Raw genomic sequence first — 14,573 nt, 5'->3', positions numbered from 1 at the left:
TATATTTAAGAAAATCAGGAAGAATTTGAAAATTTTATTTATATTTAATTCATAGTTGAATGTAGAAGATAGAGTATTTCAATGGTTATCTTTTTTATTTTGTATAAAGATTTTGGAGCCATAAGCATAATAGATTTTTCAGTTGCATATATTGTAATTGAATGCATCATCAATAGAAACCATCATCGAAAGAAAAATTTAATTTGAAATGGAGAAAACTTGAGGCATGGCAATTGTTGATAATGCAAGACCAGAATAAAGTCTTTATGTCAATGTTAAAGGGGATGTCGGAATTATAGTGCATGACATATAAAATAATAATAAATTAGCATGTTGCTAATACTATCGGTTATCTTATTTCTATTAAAAATGTCACTAAATCTAGAACTAATTTTTCGTTTTGCTAGATTCCATGTCTTTGTTGAGGCCAGTTCAGAATTTCTAAGTTTGAAGTTAGAAAGTAGGAACTTCATCGGGAATTCCATGTCTTTGTTGAGGCCAGTTCAGAATTTCTAAGTTTGAAGTTAGAAAGTAGGAACTTCATCGGGAATCTTCTCATATGTACCACCTCCATTGTGTTGGGAACTTCTCCTTGGCATGGAACTCTACTTCATCTCCAATTGGGGATAATGTTAACCTGCCTAAGAGTGTGTTGATTAAAAAAGTTGACACATTACAAAATTGTAGATTCTCTAAGCATATGAATGCTAATAAGTTCTGTCAATGCAATAGTGATATCAACATTTCTAAACCTAATTGCTAGTCAATGTATGGGAAGCCTTTTGAATGTAGAGACTTGGGGAATGTGAAAAGTCCACGCATGGGCAACTTGAATGAAGTGAATTCATGGCTTTTGAGTTCATGCTTGTCACAAACCATTATTGGTTTCTTATTTTTGTCTTGCTTATATGTTGAGTGATTGAATTAGATGTTTGTAGTGTCTTTTTTTTTTGGAGTTGAGAAAATACTGCCTGATTTCTACCAAAATTGAGACACGTGATCAAAGACATCTATTTCAGCATATATTAAATTCACATACATTGTATTGTAATCACTTTCAGTTGATAATATAGTGAGCGATGCTGTGATTTGGCTAGGTTTCTTCCCAGTAATGATTCCCAGGGTTATATGGGGTTATGTGTGTATGTATTAACAATCTCAACTTTCTCAATTTAGAAAGAAGCATTATTTAAAGAATCAACTACAATCAAGAACAAACATATGCAGAAACAACTCAATCTTCGCATTTTCCATGAAGACTGTCACCGTGTATGAAAGGCTGCAAGGAATTTATGAATTGGTGGATAAAGAAGACAACAACAAATGATAAATCAAGCAAGCGTCCATGCAGAAATAGCAAGATATTTTCTATTATATGGTTATAGTTTAATTTAAGTGCTCACAATGTTTAGGCCAGAAGTTTTATTTTATACTCTCGGTTTTACGGAAAGCTTTTTATGCTAAGGCACTAATCTCTGAATCAATACTGATGATTATCTAACAGTAATTTTCAGTCTTATTTTGGTCCTATTGGGGCAATAAGAATGCCAGTAGCTGCAAATTTAAGCCACTCTGCTACAAGAACTATTTAGAATTTTGAATCCTTTTTCTAAGCAGGCCTGAGCTCTGGATCTTCAGATAGTTCCAATAAATTAAATTTACACTGTACAATTGTATTACAAGAATAAACTATATGAAGCAACGTTAGCAGAGAACAAGAACACTCAGGAAGCATTTTGGTCTTTCCTAATACGTCCCTATTTCTTGTAGCAGATGCCTAGGGAACTCAATTATCAGTCAAACTGTATATAGAATCTACATAGCCTTCTGCATCCCAAAGGAAAGAACCAAATGCAGTAGCCTCCAGAAGTAGCCTTCTCAAGCTGGAATATGTTAGCCTGATTTCATCGGATGCAATAGTGACTGTTCCATCTTCTGCAATGTGTGTAACTGGCCTTCCGAAAAGAGCCCCAGCATGTTTCTCAATCATGTTAACGGTTTCTTTTGTTCTCATTGTTGCACATCTTTTTAAAGAATCTGCATCAAAGGACATGATATAATCTCTCAGCTGCCTGGGTTTTGCTTTAGTTTCAACCAAGTAAGACATAGAAGGATCTGCTTCAGGAACAACATCTGCAGCTTGAACAGCAGGATGCTTGCTCCAACTGAAAATGTTATTTCCTCCCAAATCCAAAAGATGTTTGTTCAAATCACTTGAATCAAACAGAGGGGCATAGACTATCTCTAAGTTGACCTCTAGCTGATATCTCTGGCATGCTCTTCTCAAAAAGTAGCTGTACATTATGGATGCAGCATAAATACGTCCAAGCGTTAGTCTATCAATTTGAGTAATCGTATGACTATCAACAATATTCGTTTTGCCTCGCCTGCCTAAAATCCTGGATAAATGCTCTCTAATCATCTCAAGCATCTCTGTAGAATGGATAGATTCTAGTTCCTCATCTTTTGGCAGCCAAGAATCTACCCTGCCATTCTCCGTGCATGACAATAGTTTGGGTACCATTGGTATTTCGAGATTAAGGAACCTTTGAACTATTAACAAGTAAATCACCTCTTCTGCTGCCGTCTGACATTCCTTTGCTTTCAGTTCTGCTATCTTCCTGGAAAAAGTAAAGAAGGAATAAGACAGGTTTATAGCATCATTGTAGATATGATATTTGCGTCTTAATGCGTGAACAATTTCAGTCAGTCATAAACAAGATAAAATGTCATTATTATAGAGCATGATAAAATGCTAAACGACTCAAATTCGAAAGAACACGAGTAAATACCAAATATCTTAAAAGGCATCCCAAAAGGGAGACCCTGAGGAGAGCAGCAGCAGACACTTAGATAACAGAGTGGCAAGCCTATGGTCAATGGTATGAGCTCCAATGTAAATTATCCTGATTTTATAATGGAGACCCATGTTCAAATCCTCAAGAGACATGCTACGTGCTTAAAAGTGTACAAATGTTGTATATTGAATCAGTTTAATTATCATTGTTGGCTTGATGATGATTGCAATGTATTCATCACTTGTTGTCATTGATAAAACATTCTAACACACACATATGATTATATTGACTACCGGTGTAACTTCAATTGTCAACCGGTATGTTTAAGGTTTATCTCTAACCGGTACTTTGTGTCAACCAGTATGTGCATAAGAGACAACCTGTGGTTACACTAAGTCGGCATCAAAATGAAGATGAAGATGAAGATGGAGATCAAGCCGAAGATTCCAGGACAACAGTTCACATGTTTTGTTCCAACCGGTATTGACTGTTCTAACCGGTATCTAATTTTGTGATGAGTTACCAGAACCGATTTCTTGGTGGTCACTTTTGTGATGAGTTTTGATCACTTGTCTAGATACACTGCACCTAGGAAATTGTGTTTTGATTTCCTTAGGCCAACATAAGATTTGAATGTCTATTTAAAGACATCTTAGTGAATCATTTGTAGATGATGTTATGCGAATACTGATATGCATCAAGAGTGAAAGCTTTTGTTGAAGAGCGATAAGGTTAAGATGAAGAGCAGTGTTGAATGTACTTAGAAGGATCTGATCTAGCAAGTATTGTGCTACTCAGAACAGATCAAACCATTCTTGTTGTTTTCTAATCATTACAACAGAATCAAATCCCCTAACCGGGTAAGCTCTAACAAGCTTCATTGTACAAATCCTCTAACAAGGTGATCCATTAGTTTGGATTCTCAAATCCTCCAATGAGGTTACTCCTAACAGAGTAGTACTCTTAACAAGGTATAAGCTTTTAATCAAGCTTTGGGATCTCTAACAAGATTCGCTCCTAGCAGAGCACTTTGTAGACCTTAACCGGTCAGTTATCTATTACTACAGATAGTTAACTTGTGAGTTCCATCTCACCGTGGGTTTTACCTATTTGGGTTTTCCACGTATAAACACTTGTGTTATAGTGGATGCTGTACTTTTTGTGAATGCTGTTATATCATTTTTGATAGCATGTATTTTGTTTAAATGCTTGGTTAAGTTCATCTACCGGTTAGTGTTTGAAGTAATGTTAAATTTGGTATCACTGTGCTTTTCAAGTCCATCAATCACATCCAATTTAGAATGGGTTGTTGTAGCCTAACAGATAAAGGCCAAGTGCTCTTAGGTGAATTCAACAGAAGATATACGGTATACCCTATGGTAAATCCTCAAGAGATATGTTACGTGCTTAAAAGTGTACAAATGTTGCATATTGAATCAGTTTAATTATCCCATCCAATTCAGAATGGGCTGTAGCCTAACAGATAAAGGCCAAGTGCAAGTCTTAGGCGAATTCAACAGAAGATATACGGTATACTCTGGTCATGGCACCTATGCAAAGGTCAGAATTTGACAGAACACATACCCCCTTGGTCATGTATGGTCACCCCACAAGCGGATATATTAAACCTATTTTAAAATATAACAGTGATTACAGACTCTTCCAAACCATTACAAATATTGCTGCCATAGAAATTTTCCGTTTAAAGCTATGTCATTACTTTCTTTCTTACTCAGCACAAATGTGTGTACGTCAGTGTCGGCAATGATTGGACATTTTTATACATAAACATGTACTCACACATGGTGGTATTCTCCGTCATTACTTACTAATATTTAGCAGTTGAGAATTTGAAGTTGGAAGCTTTTTGGGTGAGATTGAAAATGACATACAGTTACACTATTACACAAGAATACAAAATGTAGAGGCAGCTTGCCAGGTTGCCCCAACTAGATCCCAGAAAATATTAAATAGTTTTATAGCCCTCTGATAATCAGCTTAAGATTACAACCCAGCCTAATCTTTAGAAAATGTAAAAACATAATTTCATTTTGTCAATAAGAGTTGTAATATTTCAACATTTCATATTAGTCAAACTTAAGAGTACCGTTATTATCGACGTTTCAGATCATAATCCAAAATTCATCATCAAGATGAAGAGGAACAGGTCTTACATTGTCCAAACGCATTGACGAGTTTCATTCTATAAATTTCTCCAAAACATACGACCTAGTTGATAAGACTGGTAATTATGGATACAAGCCTTACTCAAAATTTTCAGATGTGCATTAGCGTAAAATTTCTTTTGAGTTTTCATTGCATTTTGTAGTCTGTCTATATGCATATTCATGCTCGGAGCTAGAACATCACCTACCTACCAAAAGCGCCACCAATGGAACACATATTAAATCCAGTTCAGATGTTCTCCCAAAATAACAGGAATAAAAGCAGTACAATCACTTTACAAGATCGCAGATAGAAAAAGTGTAAGAAAAAAAAGCTAGCAGGCACAAACAAATTATCATACATGTCAATAAAACATTCAATAAAATTAACCACTTTGAATTAAGACATCATTAGCTGAATGTAAGGATACTTGAATTTCTTGATGTCCAAAAATTCATCCAAAATGTTATGTATTCTTACCTGTGTAAAACTGAGTATGCATCACTTGCACTCAGCTCTTGACGAGCAACAGCACCATCCCTATCAGCAGCTAGTTCTTCTAGTTGTCTAGCAACAGCAAAATGAAAGAGATCTGGCTGTTTTTCAAGTATGTCACTCAATAACTTGCCTGCAGGAGATTGGACCTCAAGTGGTGCGAGATGACCGCTTTTATTGCATTTGTGAAGCTCTGCTCTAGCAATGGACAGATTACGACTTATTTTACACCAGTTATCACATTGGAGGAGTTGCTTTCCAAAGCTTTTTCTTGATCTCTAAAATCAAAAACACATTTCAGTAAGCTATAGTACCCTATCCATTGCAAATTTGATATAAACTAGGCAGTTCCATAACACCAAAGTTGCACTTTCTTCAGAACTATAATTGTATTTCAACATGCCCTTCTCAATAAATCTGTGCTACATTGGAAAAACAATATAAACTTAGAATTAAACATCTCCTAGCAACTAGATCACCGTATAATCAATTAATCCTCAGGCAAAATCCTCTCCGAACTAGTTTGTTTAACTCTTAACAAAAAATATCACCAACGAGGCCACTAGATTGTGCCAAGTTTTGTGCTCCTCTTGTTAATACTATTCATAGGAGAGAGAAAAGCTAATGTCCTTCAATAACAATTACCCTTTAACTGTGTAACTTAGGGGCATTACACCTGAAGACTAAAATGAAAATTGACTTCCAAATCTTGGGAATCATTTGGAGGATCTTCGCAGGTTAACATGAGGGGTTGTCGATTGCCAGAATCTCATTCAGGTCTGGATTGACCTCCAAGATTACCAGAGATCTATTCGTTGCATGTGTTAATACTAGACACAAAAAGCAGTCAATGGTGAAGACTGAAATAAAAACTTGTTTCAACACCTTGGGAACTATTGGGAAGATCTTCGTAGGTTAACATGGTGCAGATTGTTTGACTACCAAAAGCTCATTCCAAGCTGGGAATACCTCCAAACCTCACAGACGTGGTAAATATGGAAAACAAAATCTGCCAAGTCTCTTTCTCCATGGTCAGTTATCTTTCTCTAACATATTTATCCAGATTGTTGATAAATTTTCTTATGCCCTTTTGTATAATTTTTATGGCAGGCTCTAAATTCATCTAAAAGGGATGTTAATTATTTATAAGTTATAACAGTATGCTGTTCTGCTATAATGTCTTTTCTCTGAGATGTTTATCCAGATCGTTCATAATTTTTCATATGCCCTTTTGTGTAATTTTTGTGATAGGCTATAGCTATTAAACCTCAGTATGTTACCCTGAGTTACCAGGATGGGGACAGCAGGGGACGAGGGATGTGTTTTGGGATGGGGACAGAAGGGAGCCGTTTTGGGGGAAAAGTAGCTTCTTCTTTTGCCCTTTGCTCATTCTCTTTCCTTCTTTCATTTGGTTTTTGCTCGCTTCTCTTTACTTCTTTCACTTGGTCGCTCCAAGCTATGCTCTTCTTTTCACACTTTACAAAATGACACAAACGAACTCTATTTAGATTTTGGATATTGTCTTTATTTATTAATTAGTTTTATATTTTTTAATAAAACAAAATATTGTTGGCCCATAGGGGACGGTTAGCCTTCGCCAGAAGGGTCAAGTAACGTCCAAGCATCCCCTGTCCGTCCTGAGGACTTATCATTCCTACGTTTTCTTACATGTCCCCAAGATGTTTCCGTTTTATTTTCAGATTTTAGGCACAGCGGGGGACATTTCCGAGCGAAGACGGCCCCAATTTGATGACGCATCCCCAAGTTAATATAGTCATTTTGAGCTCTTCTGATGTACTTTTGTGTACTTTATTTTGGAATTGCATCAACATAGCTCACGAAGGCCACCGTATTGGATACGTATGTTTAATATTTATTAAGGTCAGGCTCCATACATATAATAAGTGCTCCATGGTTTTTTTTTTTCCTTTTTAAAAGTGAATAGTCACGGCACTAACTAAAGTCTAATATAGTCAAACTTGTAAATAAAAAAGTAAAACACTCTCTGAGATGAGCAAGAGCCCCCAGACAAAACTCCTCGAGAATGAAAATATTTCCACTTAAACCCTTGACAATATCAGCAATTATCATTCCAAATTTCCTCTACATTTCGATTTACAGTAGACGATGTTTATATATATTTACATTAATCTACCCCAAAACGCAAATATTTCCATTTAAATCCTTGAAAATGTCAGCAATTATCATTTCCTTTTACATTTTGATTTTCCGTCTATAAAGCTTGTGGAATTACATTTTTGGAACATAATTAATCTCAACAGCATAATTCTTTTCGTTATCCTAAACAAAGTATCTTTTTAACTCTGAAAACATTTTTACTGTCCTATGCATTGCCAACCATGAAATGGACAATTCACGCAATCTGTGAAGCTTGCTTCCCAAACATTTAGGGTTTTAGAATTTTTTTTATTATTATTTATGTCGGAATAGAGTTTACAAATATAGCTCTAAAGAGCAACAAGGTTACAAATCATTACAAAGAATATCTCGCAAGATATATAGTATGACAAATATGGTAATCTCGACAAAATCAACTCAAACAGAATACTCTGGAACTTAGCAATATGATTTCATGAATTTGAAAGCACCTAATCTGCACACATTATGCCTCAAAAGTCAAAATATATCTATAATTTGCCTATGTTCAAAGGTGTTTCTCGGGAAGGGATGACAGGGGACAGCAGGAAACACTTCAAGGATGGCAGCGCCAGGAGGCCATTTGTGGAGATAGCAGAGATGTCAGCATATTAAAAAAAATTAAACATAAACAGGGAAAATTTTACAAGTATACCTCTACATAACATCAAGACTCAAGTTTAGACATTCACATAATACATCAAATTCGAGATTTGATGTTCATAGTTCATATTCAAGTATAGAAGCAATAAAACTTTCATTGTTTTCATTACAAATAACAGCTAAAGGTCTGAAGGATACAAAATGTCTAATAAGAGGTATAGCAGTAAGACTGGGTGACAAATATGAACATGGTTCGGTTAAAGGGGGGTTTATACCCCTTCTTTTTTCTTTTTTGTTTTAGAGATTTTCAAAATTTTACAGCTGTAGGGGCATTCGGCCGTTCCCGAGACATCACACCTCTAGTTAACACATTTTGGGCACGTGTCCCTGATTTTGAGCAGGGTTGGGAGCACCAAGGGGATGTTTCCCTGTTGCCTCCATATTTCAGAAGTAGAAGGGGCGAAGGGATGGTTGAAAGGGGCCACGATGCATCATATAACCTTGTTTGTAGTCCCATATATCCTACAGGACATACTGTCAAAATTCTACCCAGGATATCTAAAAGAGCTTTGACAACATCTTCCTGAGGAAAACTGAATTGCAAAATTTCATTTAATTTCATCGTTTATTTTTTTACCCATGTTTTACCTAATTAATTAGCTTCGGATTGAACAATTTTGACGTCATTAAACGAATAAATTATGACAGTAATCCTGGATATTTTCCCAAAAAAGACACTACGCTATTTTTCCATATGTCCTGAACAAAAGGCACAATATTTAGCAATGGATCTAGGATGATTTAACATAAAAATATTTATATACTTTAAATTTATTAGAAATTAAATTTCAAAAAAATGACAGGGAACTACTCATAAAAAAATGCAAAAATTCATGAGAAGTTCCTTACTCAAACCTCAAACAGTCAACTGTTAGGAATCAATGTAAGGTTTCCACGGGAAAACACTTTCACCAAAATAATCACACCACTAGTCAACAGAGAAACAAATTTTGACCAGGAATTGAAAACCAGCACAAAGATAAGGACTTAAGGATTTAGACAAAACTTTCATCGGAATTAGCATTTAACCTGGCTTTTTTAAAGATTTTTGACACTCGTCAGTAGAGAAACTCCTAGTGACAAATAATCAAAAACCAACAAAAAGATTAGAGTTTTGAAAATGCTTTCATCCAAATCAGTATTTAATCCAGCTAAAGTTACATCACTTATCAACAGACAAACAAATCTCGCCAAAGAGTTAAAAAAAGAAAAAAGAAAGATTAGAGTTTCGATAAAGCTTAGAGTAATGAATATTCCATCAGCTTTTTGTACTTTATTATATCATCAATAGGCAGAGAAATTAATAAATCAATATAAAAATTAGGTTAGAGTTTCATGAAGGAGGGTTCTTTGAGGGGCTTTCAAAATCTATTTTTGAAGAATAGGAGGTTTCATGAAGTCAAAAAAATGTTATTTTTTTTTTTAAAATAGCAGTTCCTACTAGATATTGTCTTACCATCTTAATCTTTTTTCCTGCTATTTGTTAATCATCTGAATTTTATTAATTTTTATTAATTTTTATTTTTATAATTTTTATTTATTTACTCAAGCAAATTGAATATACTATATAACAAAGTTCATGAGACTGTGGGCTTCCATAAATTTGGAAGCTTAAATTTTTAAATCTAGACTGCACCACAAAATTCATGAAACTGTGGACTTCCATAAATTTGAAAGCTTAAATTTTTAAACCTAGACTGCACCACAAAATTCATGAAACCACCCATTTTAAAATAATTCTGAAAGATTCTCAACAGTGTCCACAGAAAATTTTGAGGAAGCCCTTCCATAAGATCCCAGCCTTAGAATTTGGAGAAATCTGCTTTTCTACAAAGCTACATTACTTGTCAGCAGACAAATTATTTTTGAAAAAAATAAAAAATCAACACCACTGTTAGAGTTACTCTCACCAGAGAAACTAATTTCGACAGAGAATTTAAGAAAAACCACATTAATTTAAGATTCCAGGTTGTTCTATCAGTATGGCATATTTGTAGAGCATTCTGGAGTAAGCGGCATATAGCTTTTAATCACCAGAAACCTTAAAACAGAAGAAGGGAAAAACTAGAACTAAAATCATCATGAAGTTTTAAATGTATAATTATATGATTGAATTAAAGCAACTCGAACAATAAGGACAAGTATATAGAAGAAGACAAAAGCTAACCTGCAATTTTGAAATGTAAAAACGACAACACAGAAACGTAAATACTAATTAAAAATCAAATAAAATTACACAAACAATGAGCTCAAAGGTAAAGCAGTAAAAATTCTAACCTGTAAGCCAGTGAAGGCGTGAAGAAACGTAGATGATTTTGACACAAAATGAGGGCGGAATCGTTCGACTGAAACGGCACTATTCACAGTGAAAGCCCGACCAATCGCCAAAGAAGCAAAGCACTCCATCAACGCACTCAAATCAACCCTTGAAACCCTAACACAATGCAAAATCTCACTGATGCACTCTAAATATTCAAGCTTTAAAAATTATTTCTCCAATTACGAGAATTTTTCAGCACTTTTCTCGCGGCAAAATTAAAATCCAACTCTTTCTCTGATTCCACAGGTTTTCACACAGATTCGACTACTTCTTTCGCGATTTGATGCTTTCTCCTTCGATTATGCAGAATAGAAGCTACTGCATAAATCTCTTAAATCTAAGAATCTTTTAGTCACGATTCAATTTTTGAAAGGAGAATGTTGAGAATTTTGCAGCATTAGTTTCATACCCTGAAATTTCTGAGGCATTTCGATTGAACTGCAACTCGTTTGGTAGCTTCGATCAGTCAAAAGGTTGTGAACAAAAAAATCAATTCGGAGAAACTTCTGACACACACAGATATTTTAATTAGCACGCGGAAAATGTAGGTCGCTGCGGAAATTAGCAAAACCGTGGGTGTATTTTCGTGGCAATTGCTCTGCATATCTTTTCGGAGATTCGGATAACTATGCAAATTACGGCTTCCGTGTTCCGCTTTTCAATTTTCAAGATCTACAAAATACATCTTTTGTGAATCGCCTGGTTGCGTGTCATACCCAACTTTATTGGACGTTTATATAAAAGGGATAATCTTGTATTATACTTTGAACTTTCCTTTTATTAGTTTTGGTTTGGTTGATGAAAAGGGTACAAATGGCGTTTTGTGTATATAATTTAACGGTTAATTTGTTTATATTTTGTTTATATTTGTATTTATTTTCAATCAAAATTTATAATTCATTTGTAGTTTTTCAATTTGATGGTGTCAGAATTTTTAAACATCAATGTTTTGAATCCCACTCTATTATCGTGATGTAAGAGAGCAAAGAGTGATTTGAAACATTGATGGTTAAAATTCTCACACAATCGAATCTTGCATACAATATTTGTATTTATTTTGTTTGAACCTTTTATTTATGTATTATACAAGTTGGATAGCCATCTCAAATTAAAAGTGAATAGATATTTGAATTATTAGAAATTTTCTTATTCAATATGAAATGAGACATGAGTCTATTCAATGGCAAATCTAGAATTGAACCTACTTTCATACGATGGTAAGTAGTGTGTGTCTCATTAGCTCCAAAGAAAGTTCCTCAATAGCAACATACAACAAACACTACAAAAAAGTTAAACTTATACTTGTATAATGATTTAGTTGAAATATGTAATTGCAACAATAATCTTAAGTTTTCAAATTTATATTTAGGTTTGTCTGATTTTTAGAAGAAAAATCATAATAAAAATATATTCAATATATTAATTTCAAATATAAGACTAGAATGTAATACAATGTTTAACACTTTTAATGGAGATTTGTAATTCTAATTTTAGAGTCAATTCAATAACATATATTTGTAATAAAAAATTCCTATGAGGATAATTTTCAAACTTATATTAAGCTCAAATATAGTTCTAGATAATGAAACAAGATAAGAAGATTTTTTTATTTTATTTTTTTAAGAAGAAAATAGAACAACCACAACACAAAGTGATACTAGATATGCCTTGATAACACCCCCATAAAGAAAAAACTAGCTTCTAAAATATCAAACCTATTGTATCAATTAGCAACCAATAGTTAAATTAGCTATGAAGGTAGCCACCCAAGATCTAGAGGCCAAATGGAAAGCACAACAAGAGAGATAGAATATGACAATTGTATTCCTATCGATGATGCAATAGAATCCAATATATGTACATAGGAGACCCCTTGGATATATAGACTAAGGTGAGAACATAAGAGTGTATAAGATTAGGACAAGTGTCATAATCTTATGACATGAAACAAGTGATAACCTACCATCCCACCTAAAGTGGAAAAGTGATCACATGATAACATCACTAAAGGTGGATCACCCACTTAAGGTGGAAAAGTGCAACCATGAAAGGTGGATATGATAGTGTGATAAAAGCACTAAAGGTAGAGAAACCACATAAAGTGGAAATGATAACATGATAATGCCACTAAAGTGGAGATGTTGCAATAAACTCTTATGTAATTCCCTAAGTAGGCTTAAGTAAAGTGTAATTAGAACCTAGGTGAGAAATAACCAAAGTAAAATATCTTAACTACACCAACACCCCCCCCCTTAAGTGCAACTTAGGGAGGATGTACACAAAATGTAACAATGTAAGATGGGTCGCAGCTACTAGGCCATGTTAGGTACCCATGAACAAATGCAATCTCCCACAAACTGAGAAAGGAAGAAAACCCAGTGGGAAAAAAAATCCCCCACAAAAGAGAGATGAAATCACAAAAGAACTCTTAAAGAAGAATGAGAAGGACAAAATCTCATGTGAGGAAACCCCCCCCCCCCCCATAAGAGAGAAGAAGAGAGACCAAGTTGTCCCCCTTCAATGTAGAATATGCACCAATGTTAGATGCTCCAAGGTGGATGTAGAAGATGTTCCACGATCGCCAAACACCATTCCTCCCCTTAGGGAGAAACAAAAGCAAAGGTGTGTGAATGATGTCTTCCCAATCCTGAAAGGTAGATGTAGGAAGAAAACTCAAGACCTATGGAGAGTCTAAAATTTGTTCAAGTCTCCCCATGTTGATGTTGAAAGTTGTCCCTTCCATATCAAGTGTACTAGGGCACGCTGTTGAAAAGGACAATCCGAGATCTAGTAAAGATGAATGTAGAACAAGTTCCAAAGACTCAAGTGTCTCCTCTATATATAAAGAGACCTTCTAAATGTTGTACATAAGCATCCACAATCACATCAAACTCGAAAGAATGGTCATGTAGAGAATAAACAAGAGGGTCATAGTGCTCTCTCGCAATAAATGAAGAAGGATCATCTCCATCATAGAGAAGATGAATATCATCAATGATGTCTTTCAAATTTGCAATGTAGGACTCCACAAACAAACTTGTGATGTCTATCAAGTAATCATCCTAATGAACTGTATTTGAAAGACAATGTATATCCTGTTGGACCAAATCACAATAAGCCAAAACTATAGCAACACAAGCATCATCAAGAGCAATAATAGATGTGATATCAATAGGAGGAGATAAAATGCAAGGATCAAGAACTGGATCACATATGAGACTACCCAAGTTCAAGTAACCAAAGTTCTCCGTAATATTGAAATCTACAGTGCTATTAGTGTGATCATCATCAGAAGAATCAAAGTCATCAATGGGAACAAAGTCTAAAAAGGAGTACAACCGAGATGCATGATCCACCACCCTAGTAGCAATGATAGTTGTACTCTCCAAGTCTCTAATGATAACTGAATCACGAGTGAAATCCGCAATCTTCCTTGCTACACCATGAGTGATTTGATAGATGGAAAGAAGATTATTTGTTAGGTTAGGTACATATAAAACATTGTTGAAGGTGCCAACCCCAATATCAATAGATCCATTCCAAATTACATTCATATATGTGTGATTGACCATCAAAATTTGTGACATGTTACAAGGCTCAAATGAAGAGAACATAGACTGTAAAGATGTCATATGATGAGAAACTCCTAAATCGTGACTTGTAGTAGCATAAAGAGCTTATCCTTTACTTGTCTTAAAAGTGTGATTCTTTCCCTCGTCTAATTATGTATCTTTGGAAGAATAAACTAAAGTAGATATTCTAGAAGGCAAACTGATTCTATTCTTCATATGAAGATATTTTAATTCATTAATATCCTTCTCGTAACAATGGTGTTTTTCATGTCCTAACTTCTTGCAATATACACAAGTAAGCTTCTCCTTCTTAGATGATTCCCCCTTAGGAGAGGATGTAGAATCTCTTTGTCAAGGAGAGGAATATTGTGCTCTATCCTTTTGTGGCTTTAGATTTGATTG

At 34.7% G+C, this 14,573-nt stretch overlaps 1 protein-coding gene across 1 annotated transcript; it reads right to left on the bottom strand.

Moving 5' to 3' along the window:
- Nucleotides 1-1,346: 1,346 nt before the first annotated feature.
- On the bottom strand, nucleotides 1,347-11,303 carry LOC131033580 (UV-B-induced protein At3g17800, chloroplastic). The gene is made up of 3 exons (XM_057964809.2): nucleotides 10,557-11,303; nucleotides 5,445-5,737; nucleotides 1,347-2,621 (listed from the first exon to the last, which is right to left on the bottom strand). Exons 1-3 carry the CDS (start codon nucleotides 10,683-10,685, stop codon nucleotides 1,787-1,789), a joined length of 1,257 nt encoding a protein of 418 aa, XP_057820792.2. The 5' UTR covers nucleotides 10,686-11,303; the 3' UTR covers nucleotides 1,347-1,786.
- Between the last annotated feature and the right edge of the window lie 3,270 nt (nucleotides 11,304-14,573).

The sequence above is a fragment of the Cryptomeria japonica genome, chromosome 5, assembly GCF_030272615.1.
Source record: "Cryptomeria japonica chromosome 5, Sugi_1.0, whole genome shotgun sequence".
Taxonomy (NCBI): Eukaryota; Viridiplantae; Streptophyta; class Pinopsida; order Cupressales; family Cupressaceae; genus Cryptomeria; species Cryptomeria japonica.
The sequence above is the reverse complement of the archived record's forward strand: the minus strand, read 5'-3'. Positions and strand labels throughout refer to the sequence as shown.